Source organism: Glycine max, chromosome 10, assembly GCF_000004515.6.
Source record: "Glycine max cultivar Williams 82 chromosome 10, Glycine_max_v4.0, whole genome shotgun sequence".
Classification (NCBI taxonomy): Eukaryota; Viridiplantae; Streptophyta; class Magnoliopsida; order Fabales; family Fabaceae; genus Glycine; species Glycine max.
Genome location: NC_038246.2, coordinates 4036623 through 4048007, shown reverse-complemented (window position 1 = coordinate 4048007; position 11385 = coordinate 4036623). Strand labels below are relative to the sequence as shown.

Genomic DNA, 11385 nt, shown 5'->3' with positions numbered 1-11385 from the left:
GTGAAATCATTTGTATCAATAATTTTTTATTCACTCCCTTTCAATTTTTTTTTCTTTTGAATGTAATCATCATGTAACTATGACAATGGGACTGAACTTGTGAAACTGATCCCAATTTTGATGGAAAAAACTTAAGTTGATTGTGGTCGGGTTCAGAATTATTAATATCCACCCCGAACCTGCTTCGTTAATAATTATTTTGTAAAAATATCATTACATATATATAATACACTAAAACATGAAATTATTGGATTGATTTTTATGTTAATGTTGATTGAATTTTATGTTATCATGTATAATCTAAAAATATGTTAAAATTGTTATTTAAAATTATATTTTTAATTCTATCAAAAAATTATATTTCTTTATAGAATTTTATAAGCATGTCAGGGATGGAAAGGAGAAAACCTAAAGGTGGGGATAAATCTACACTCCGGTTGAGTTGAATTTTGGGGAAAAGGACAGAGAAATAGAGAGTCGGAGACGGGAGTGGAATAAGCAAAACTTGACCTCAACCTACCCATTGCGATGCCTATCATCGAGATTACGGGTAAAAATTAAATATCAGCCCATCTTCGATCTCGGTCACGGTAGCATATATTTAGGTAGTTCGTCTAGCCAAATATTGTCAATTTCAGTTACAAACCGAGATTAACTTTAGGCACTTCCATCTTTAAAATCTTAAATTTGTAACATTGCTGAAAGAAATCAGAGATCACTCATATCAGACATAGATATTCCCGAGTTTTAAACAGCTAAACCATTTTAAAATTATGACAAAAATTCTGGTGTGATAATAATAAGTTATTCTCTCAAGTACACCTTCATTATATCACATTTAATGTCAAGGTTAGTTTCACAGCTATGCTTGGTCAAATAAAAAAAAATCCTCTGGGGTTAAAGCATGATAACTACTTGGAGAAAGAGTTTGTTGCCCTAGTAGTTCTACAAGGCTTCAAGCAGGATTATCTTCCGTACAAGAGAATAAAATACTTGTTATCTAAAAAGAAAAAACTTAAAAAAACCGGTTTATAACAAAAACTTATCAGTTCGGGCCAGTCTGAACAGCTTTCATACCAGTAAGTCAGTAACAGGCCTAGTTATGATATGCATAGAGGTAAATTGTCTCAAAACTATTTATTCCATGGGACTGTTTTTTACGCGAGATGCATGCAAAAACCATGCAAACCGCTAGCCCCATTGACGGGTTTGTTATGGGTGTGACACGTGGCAAAGACACCACTGATACTGGCGATTTCTCCTTGTATCGCCACCCCATTGGCGATTTGGCCATGCAAGGGGTGTAGCCAGTTTGACTGGCGAGTTCTAAAAATTAAATACGCCCTCTTCTTAGAACTCGCCAGTCAAACTGGCTACATCCCTTTGCATGGCCAAATCGTCAATGTGGGTGGCGATACCAGGGGAAATCGTCAGTATCAATGATGTCTTTGCCACGTGTCACACTCATAGCAAACCTGCCAATGGGGCTGACAGTTTGCATGGTTTTTGCATGCATCTCGCGTAAAAAACAACACCATGGGATAAATAGTTTTAAAAGAGACCCAATTCAGGAATAAGTTTCTAAAAAGTACTCCCTTTAGGACAATTTGCCTATGCATCGACCTAGGAATCAATGGGATCACCGAATACTGCATAATGATTTCTACACCTATTGTATTTATCGAGCCAAAATAAGAGGAATTATTGGTTTGATAAGCGTTAGTAATACACACTTAAACATGTTCTTTTTTACATATTTTTTATTATTAGTAGAAGAATTTTACTAACTAGTATCTTAAAAATATTGGTTAATTTTTTTTTAATTAATGTATAAATGATAAGAGACTACTTAAAAAATCACAAAAAACACAATTTTAAGTCTTCCAATAAAATATTTTATATTTTTAGTTCCTTTACTAATATCCTTAGGACACTTTTTAGCATTTGTCTTAGTTGAAATTGATATAAATTGATATACCAAAAAACACGGTTTCATGAGTTCCATTTGTTATTTAACAAATTTCACTTATGATTTTGTAATTTTTTAATCAATTTTAACCAAGGATTAAAAAACATTTGTTAGCTAGCTAACATTTCTCTTGTTGGTTTTTGCTTGGTTTGCCCGTGTGACTTACTACCAAAACGAAGCCTTTTAGTTTTGGTGGCTAGCTAAAGCTTAGAAATTAGAATATGAAGATAGTGATAGACCAGAGCGTATGTCCCTAGAAATTAATGACCCAAAGCAGAGTTGCTGGGTGATTTCTCTTTGTGAAAATCTAAGGGCAAGGGCAAGTAAATGACAAGTGAATGCTTGAGAAAGGTCTTGCAAGTGCCAAGTTGTAGTAGTACGAGTTGCTTGATGGTGACTTATGAATAGGTTGCACATGGATCAAGTAAGGCTAATGAGTTTGTATGGTTCCCTATAGACAAGGTTGACAATAACTTGTCAAGGATAAGTTTATGGGTTATAAATAGTGTCGTATAAATAAAACTCTAGTATAAGACTTGCACACTATTTGTCATATATACGTTACATTGTTTCTTTTTTAAAATTTGGGTATCCCTTGACGGGATCTTAGAGCTAATTCATCAAGTTATTAGTTCTCTCAACAGATTATTTTCATACACATAGACCTAGGAGCAAATCTTTTATTTTTTTTTATGATTAGGAGCAAATCTTGATCCCTTGATGGAATTCTGCTCCTTTTGTATGTTCTGTATGAAACTTCATAATTTTCCAGCACCTCCTCCTTATTAATATATTTTTGTATCATTGCCGATAAATAAAACATGTTTAATGAACAAAATTATCCGTCAATTAAGTCATACCATATTGATACTTTACATTGTTTTATTATTATAATATAGTAAATATCTCAATATCTGAATTAGCATGTGGAACACACAAGTTCATTATATCCATATTTGATAACAATTTTGTTGAATATAATGATGTGCTCTCACATAATTAAACTACTGTATATAAAAATTTTACTATTCGGTAAAATATAAAACTTTTTACAAATATTCATCATCATTTGCATGAATTTTAAGCAAAAGTAATTTAGGTAGGAAGGATTATGAAAGCAAAAAGTTCAATAGCTGTCTTCTCACTAATAACCGCTGAGGGCCTCAGTGGTTCGGTGGTTCACGAGTTTGGACCACAAATAGCAGGAGACCTAACGGTAACAAAGGTCCATGGCTTTTGTCCACTACCTGTTTGCCTGTGTTGAGTCTCCATCCGTTGCTTTCATTGACTAAGCATGGCTATGTTTATCAGCCAAAAACAAAATACATATCCCCAGCAATATCATTGATGCTAAACCCTAGTCCAAAGGGCATTATCTCAAATTTTTAATTCATTTGTTTCTCTATAGTTTTGATCTTTGTCTAAATCTTTTAACGCTTAGGTAAATTTTTTCATTCGGAGATTCTGGTAGGACATGGGTTACAATAGGATTGAAAATGAATCGAATTATTAGTAAATTGTTTAAACTATCACTTACTAAATTAGCTAACTTGGTAAATTTAAATTTGACTATTTAAATAATGAAGACTATTTAAATTTGACTCGAATATTTAAGCCTCAATAGACTTGATTATTTAAATAATCAAATTCAAATTTTGTAAGTTTGACATCAATAATTTATAAATAACTTATTTTTTTAACAAAGATAGTTTAGAATCTCAAGATGTGGCCAAACTTTATTACAAGTTCACCATTGTAGATTATTTGGAGGCCTTTTCATTTTGTTGTACCTTGGATAATATTTCAATTTTTCATCAGTCTTGTTCATTATTCCCATTTCTCACTAGTCGGATGATGTACTTGTTAAATAGAATGAAAAGTACATGCATGAAAGTCTTTGTTATCACGCTAAGGATCTTCACTTTATGATTCTAAATAATAGTATGGGGATTTAGAATAAAATCCCCGTAAACATTCTAGTAAAGCATCAGAGTTTGATTCAAGTAAGATCTTAATTTACAAAAAATAACGAGTAACACCAATTCTGATTTGGTTATCAAACAATAGAATTTAATCAACAAGACAACTTTGCAGACTTAAACAAACCTAGCTACTAGGGATAGACTAGTGAGGGAGGTTAAGATAACATGCATGAAGTCCTAACTTGGAATCTCATTGCTGACATCTATTCTTTTAATCCTGATTTCCGATGAGAAAAAAAGATTGGTACAAATTAATCTCATGCTACCTACAATTAATGAAAATATTCTTGATATCCCTTTCTTTTCTTGACATTACTTTAACGTTCCTTAATCTGTACAATATTAACTTATGGTAAAGTAATATACAATGTAAATTCTGTCAAAAATTAGAACCAATATATATAATGTAATGATATACAATTCTTCTTGATAATTTTTTTTCAAATTTGATTCATGACCTCATGTATATTAAGCCGACCCTGGAGGGTTGATATACTGTGCTATTGTATAAAACTAAAGGATTTTAAAAGGCAAAAATATGGCAAAAAAGATAAAGAAATCAAGTGAGTCTAAGTTGCCGAAAGATTATGACCTCTTTATTCATCTTTTGATGAAATTAACATTGTCCTATTCGATTTACATCACTGGGAAACTATCTAATTTCACCAAAGAAAAAAGAAAAGAAAGAGAGAAAAAAACTGGAAAACTATCTTAATGAGCTAATAATATGATCACGGGTACAAAATTTCTAAGTACCGATTATCTCTGACACTAAATCATCTAACAACATTCTCTCAACTTCCCTGCCTACGACATCAATGTCATCTCTCAAGTCCAGCCACTCTGATTCCATAACCAGCACCTTCCCCAGAGCATCACCCTTCACTTTTCCTTCTCTCACTAACATCCTCAGAAGGCCATCTCGAAACCCGTTCTTGTTCAAATTAGAACCAATAACATTTGCGGTCACTGGACCCACCCATGGTAGTGCATGAGTGCATTGCTCATTGATCTTGACAATTCCCAAATTAATACGGTCAAAAAGCAATCTCCTTTGAGACCTTGAGCAAGTAGTCCAATCACCATACCTCTTTTCAAGCTCATCAAAAACAGAAAGACTCACAGGGCATTCTAGGGAATGCCAAAGTTCCAAAATTGTATCTGGCTGAGCTCCATCGATGCCAGATTCAGACAAGACATCAATAATGTAGGAACACTCCCAGCTATCTTCAGTCCTACGTAATCCTTTGTCTTCTAGCATTCCAGTAGATGCTTCCCCACCATCTTCATCACTTACTACCATGGGCCCCTCCACATATTCATCAGATTCCAACTTCAGCAACTGGAGTTGCATTCGAAGCCCTGTCATCAATAGAAGGTTCTTAGAACAAGGAAACGGGAAAAGAGCACGAGTTGATCAACCCTTAAAACATCATTTCAAAACAATGTGATTCAAAGTATGAACGAACCATCAAAATCATTTGAGCTGGTTATTTATCGTGTCTAACTATTCAATTCAAATCACAACAATTAAGATAATTTATGTAAGCATCATTTCATCAGTTAAGCTTCAATAAGATAATTTATGTAAGCAGGAAGCTTCAAAACAGTGCGATTCAAAGTATGAACATCAAAATCATTTGAGCTGGTGATTTACCGTGTCTAACTATTCAATTCAAATCACAACAATTATCACATATAACATGGTTAGTAAGAGCTTGTTAAGCATACTAGGAGCTAAAAGGCATTAACATGGTGGCCAAGAGATTGATGAGGTAATTATGCAGCCCTAAGATCACATTACCACGGTTAGAATTACTAGTGTAGCAGAAGCTAAAAGGCATTCACACTGCATTTTTCCCAAAAATACAACCATGATAATTGTTAAAAATAATAAATTTGCCAAAGACCCAAAACTTTTATGGAAGATATCTATTGATCTCCAAATTCTACATTATGTATAGCCAAATGGATGAAAGGATGTTATGTCAAGTATAAGAGCAAGCTAAAGGAAAAACTCAAAAAAGAATTCAGCTACTGGTCCAATCCCACGTGGACTTGGAAACATAAATCTGCATGTATTACTACGGTTTTCTTCTCAAAAAGGGCCTAATAATATTGCACCTCCAAAGTTAACCGCTGTTGTTCACTGCCATGGAAATTATGATAAAAAAACCTGGCAATATGGACTGAGTAATAAAAGAACTATACACAACATTAACATGGCAGGATAATGAAAATAAATGTCTGGCTCAGATACCTAGTAGCTCAGCACACAATTTCTAATTGAAGGAAATAAAAGATTGAGTAACTAAAGGAAACAAAATATGGATCCAGACATAGGATGCAGATTAAGCAACATTGACATTGCAAAATAATCACAAAATAAATGCCTTGTTCAGTTACCTTGTAGGTCATTGTTCAAACTTTCAAAACAATCAGAACAAGATGACACATCATCTGTAAAAGAAGACTCCAGGACTGAGACAGGACTGGGCTGATCAGCATCTTTACAGCAAGAAGCTTCAAGTCCAGGAACACGAACGGGAGGTTCATTGAGGACTGAACTTCCACCAGATGACCCAGCTGATAGATCCTGAAACATTACAACATATCAAGTAAGAAAAAACACAATGAAGTAAATTGTTTAATGTGATATAAGATTAACATCAAGAACCAAATCATTGATCTAATGGATACTGCGAGTAAATTGTTTAGTAAAATTAAGGTGACTACAGCACTATACCAATAGAAAAAGTTAGAAACTTAACCTGGTGTATTGAATTGTCTAGGTCTGCACTACTGTTGTCTTTTGTCAAAAGGTGAGAAGATGATTCAGGAAGCACCTTAGTAGAAGGTTCAGACCCAACTTTACTTTCACTTGTCACATCATCATCAACCGCATCTCTTACAATCTCAGATAAAGATTCACTAGCTAGAACCTCAAGCTTGGGAGAATCTTTGAGACTGATTTTCAATTTATTGGGAATTGATGAATGCAAAGACCTAGACTTCTTGTGACCAGATCTTCTCCTCTCACATCTGTGAGCTTCCTTTGGCACCATAAATCGCTCATCAAGAAGTGCTTCAGTGCGCATGAATCTTCTAGGACTTCCAAAAGCAGCAGATGAAGAAGGAAGGGATTTTGACCTCGACAGACTACCAATGCATCCGTCCTTCCAACCATCCCTGCTGCTGATACCCAATGGTTCAACCCACTTAGAAGGTTGACTATTGGGAGTAAATTTATCATGGAAACCTTCCCCACTAGCCATGCTGTATGAATTAGCAGCCTTCAATACCTTGTCAGGGACGGCAAGCATTTCAGCCAGCGTGTTGCTCCTGCTGATGCCTTGCAGCTCTTGAGACTTATGTGTCATTTTCCACCTCTCTGATAATCTCTTCTTTGCCTCTCTACTGACAGAAGATTCACTAGATCGGGACGATCGCCTGCTACGGTTGTTTAAGTCAATCGAATTTCCCAAAGTTGCAGTTGTTTCCTCAGACTCCTCAGGAGATTCATTCCCAGAAACACTACATGAACTATCATCCCCAGCATATCCTCTAATTCTAGAGGTGGAAAGCTTCATGCCACCACTGTGAAGACTAATTTTCATTTGCCTAGTGACTTCCTTTGCAATTTCTCTAGATTCAAAAGAATCCTGCCTCCAAGACATGGCACTTTCAGGCAAATTTGTCGGTTGACACAGTTCAGTGTCATTTTCACGCCCTGACAGAAAATTGTGTGAAGAACAAGGTGATGACACAATTCTGGTACCATTCTGCACTTTTCCAAGATTAGGTTTCAAGAGGACAATCTGCGAGGTGACTGCCTTTTGCTCATATGTACCCTTAAATAGAAGCTTTGATGATTTTGGTGAAATATGCATCACATGTCTTTTGTCAAGATCACAAGGATAACCATCATGATGCTTCTCATGAGATGATCTATTGTAGTTCAACCGTGTTTTCTCCCCATCTAACATCAAATTGAAGTCATGATCATACTTCTCAATATCCATAGCTTCTACATGACCATAATGTGATTGGATAGGAGCAGCTTGAAGATCATTTAGATGCTTTTTAAACAAAGAATCTGGCCGCTTAAAGTATTTTAGCAGAAGATCCTTGTTAGAGTCCAAAACCTCGAGTGTGTCACAGAAATCCTTTGAAGACTGTAAATCTTGATGAGTTGCAAGTCGTTTGGCATCCATGAACTTCTGTTCAATGAATGAAATTTCAGCATCAGTGCTCATCAAGTCTGCACACCCCTGTGATGGATACCTAGGGCTCTCTACCTTTGGAATCTCCGAGACCTCAAATACATCCTTAAATTCTTGCTGATCCTTTGAGCATCCCCTAGAAGATTGACCACTATATAGCACTCCTTTGCTGCGTGTTTTTTCTAATTGTGCTGTCTTCTGTTGGTTTACAGACAAACCCTTATTATGCTGCTTATTGGTAGGCTGCTGGAACGGCAGCCCATCAAGCCCCATTAATTTGGCGATCACACCAGGTGATCTTCTTTTGGATTCAGCTCTCGGTGACATCTCTTCAGCTAATAACTTCTTAATCGGAGTTCCAAACAGCTGCTTCGTAGATCTCCACCCGAATTTAGATGAGAACTGCAAAATTCAGCAGACATGATCATAAATGTCAGTGTTTCTTTTTCCTTTGTTTACAAATAACCATGTATAGATAAGAATGAAAGGCAACCCCACCACCGAATCAAGAAAGTCTCTTCATTCATAAATGCTATATAACCTAGATCATGACCAATTGTAGAAAGAAAAAACATATAGAAAAAGGAAAAACTAACTTACTGAATCCTTGTCTGCAACCCCACCACTGGATGAACCAGAATCAGGAGACAACAGATTCAGAGGCTGTCGCTGTCTATGAACCTCTTTGTTCCCTGGAAACGAGTTGTAGGACAATATTAGCATCAAATTAAGGTTCAGGAGCAGATACAAGAAAACGATAATTAAATAATGCTGAGAAAAAAAAATTGGGAATTACTAGTATCAAAATCAAGGCAATGAAGCAACCGGGAAATTGTTAAAGAAACATGAACTGCTTATCACAAACGAAAGAAACGATTGAAAGAATAGAATCCCATCATGCTCCAGTTGAACCAAGAAGCAAATAAAAGCAGAAGCAAAAAAAGGGGAATAAAAAACTCATCTTTTTGAAAGCCATCAATGGGTAGACACCGTAATGTGTGATCACAAAACATCATTCATAACCGCATAAAATCATTATGAAAACGAACGAAATCATACCGACTACACCGCAGGAAAAATTACAACGCAGATTAAAATTTAAAAAAATTGAAAAAAGAAAGTAGCATAAATTCCGGTCCTATTAATCATTATTTTTTACCATGCCGCAGACTCAACCGGTGAGAGAAAAGGACATAGTTGTTGTTTTTTAGCAGAGATTCCTCTAGTTTCAATCTGTTTAAAATTTATCTCTAGTGGATTAATAAGTTAAAACCATAGTCTCAGAATTCAGAAGACTGATCCTTACGAAAAAGTAGTAAAAAAATATTTAATTTTGACAACTCAAATTTAAATAATTAATAAATACAAAAACTGATTTCCCCCATCAGTAAAAGCCAAAAATCAAATAGATAAAAAAAAAGTTGAGACATAATAAAAAAATTACACAAACTAAGACTCAAATTAACAAAAACAAATTTTAAAAGAAAAAAGACCAAGACTCTTTTTTAGCCAAAAAAGTAAGAAATGTAGTAGAAGTTCAAGTTTCAAATCGTTGTAACTAACAAACTAGCAACAAAAAAAAAACTTGCAATTAATATTTGTGGATAAAAAAAAGCACAAGAATCGGAAATTCTCCCGGCAGCTTAAAAAAAAAACAAAAAAAGGAAAGAGAGAGTGACCTTGACCTTGAGGAAGAGGTAGTTGGGGTTGGTGGGTGGAGCAGGGTGCTGCCTTGGACTTGCTGTGGCGCGATTTGTCCATCAGGAATCATGAACAACGACGAAGGAATGCGGATCGAGGAGGCGACAAAGCAAAACCCTAAAATAGTCGGAAAAAAATAGAAGAAAAAGGGAATGCAGATCCCTGGAGTGAAAGAGATTATTGATGGAATAGAAAGTGAGAGTATGGGGGATGAATAAATAAAGAAAAAGAAAAAAAATAATAAATAGAGAGAGAGAAAGAAAGGGGTGAGAGCATTAATGGAGGCCCGTTACTGGAGTTGAATTGAAGGAGGGAACGGAAGGAAGTGAAGTGGGAGAGAGAGAGAGTGGGGGTGTAGGGTGTTTTTGTTTTTGAACATTCAAATAGCGAAATGCTGACACAGGATACACACCCTCTGCGCGGGCAAGTGGGGGTGGCGTGATGCGTGTGAGTCCACCTTACTCACACGTGTGACGGACATTGGATACCACGTCCATATACTACTACCACTGCTTCTTCTTTTCTTTCTTTTCTTCCATTGCTGCTTAATTTCAGGGATGTACAGTGGAAAAAAAATGCAGCCCTACTTTACGTGTAATTATTAATTGATTAATTAAGTATGACGACATTCTACATGGCCCTCTAATTAACGTAAAAGCTTCTCAAAATACTTTCATAAAAGAAGAATATGCACAAACTTTTTTAAAATTATATATATTTAATTTCTCTATTTTAAAATCAATTACGAAAATAACGAAAACAAAATTTTATGAATGGAATACGGAATTAGGTATTAAATTTTGTAATGAATAATTTCATTTAATACTTTTTTAACATAAATATTCATACGAAAGTTAAAACATTTATTAAACATATATTAGATTAATTAAGTCTCATTAATATATTATATTTAAAATATAATGATTTTTTAAAAATATTAATATAACTATTCATATTCATGGCATGGATGATTACTTTGGCTTTGTTATTATGTTATATAAATACGAAATATTCTTTAATTTTGCTGATAATTTATTTGTGTAATGAATAAACTAGTTGATTATTTTTAAACAAGTCTTGTCTTTTGATCATGTTTTGTCTTTTAACCATGTTTTATCCGTCTCATCAATACCTTATTTTTCTAACGGCTATAAATTCAAACGAAAAGTAATACATTTAATAAGCATATTATATTTAATAACCATAATAAATGTAGTATTATACTTAATAATTCTAATAATAAATACAATAATTAATGATGCAATTAATAAATATATTAATTAATACACAATTATTATTTTTATTTAAAATATGTTTTATATTTTTTTCAAATATATAATTAAATGATGATAATGGCATACAAAGGCGGGAACTTTTATTCAAAATTATAGAAAATGATAATTTTTTTAAAAAAAAATACATAAATAGATAAATCATACTTTGAAATACAACTTTGAAAGAAGAAATCTTATTTTAAAACATGACTTTCATTTTTATAAAATAAGTTAAT

The 11385-nt window shown here is 34.1% G+C and overlaps 1 protein-coding gene across 5 annotated transcripts; it reads right to left on the bottom strand.

The window, feature by feature from the left end:
- Nucleotides 1-4525: 4525 nt before the first annotated feature.
- On the bottom strand, nt 4526-10450 carry LOC100797413 (uncharacterized). 5 transcript variants are annotated; one of them, XM_003536915.5, is made up of 5 exons: nt 9854-10450; nt 8775-8866; nt 6723-8576; nt 6358-6547; nt 4526-5313 (listed from the first exon to the last, which is right to left on the bottom strand). In XM_003536915.5, exons 1-5 carry the CDS (start codon nt 9933-9935, stop codon nt 4700-4702), a joined length of 2832 nt encoding a protein of 943 aa, XP_003536963.1. In that variant the 5' UTR covers nt 9936-10450; the 3' UTR covers nt 4526-4699. The 5 variants fall into 5 exon arrangements, with proteins under 5 accessions (XP_003536963.1, XP_006588731.1, XP_040862259.1 ...); XM_006588668.4 differs by having other exon boundaries at nt 9860-10450; XM_041006325.1 differs by lacking the exon at nt 9854-10450 and adding an exon at nt 9334-9429 and having other exon boundaries at nt 8775-9236.
- Nucleotides 10451-11385: the final 935 nt, after the last annotated feature.

Coding starts and splice junctions, on each gene's coding strand:
- LOC100797413 (XM_003536915.5), bottom strand. CDS start 9,935: ATGGACAAATCGCGCCACAGCAAGTCCAAGGCAGCACCCTGCTCCACC. Junction 8,867..9,853: donor ACCTCTTCCTCAAGGTCAAG/GTCACTCTCTCT, acceptor ACTCGTTTCCAG/GGAACAAAGAGGTTCATAGA. Junction 6,548..6,722: donor TAGACAATTCAATACACCAG/GTTAAGTTTCTA, acceptor GTAATGTTTCAG/GATCTATCAGCTGGGTCATC.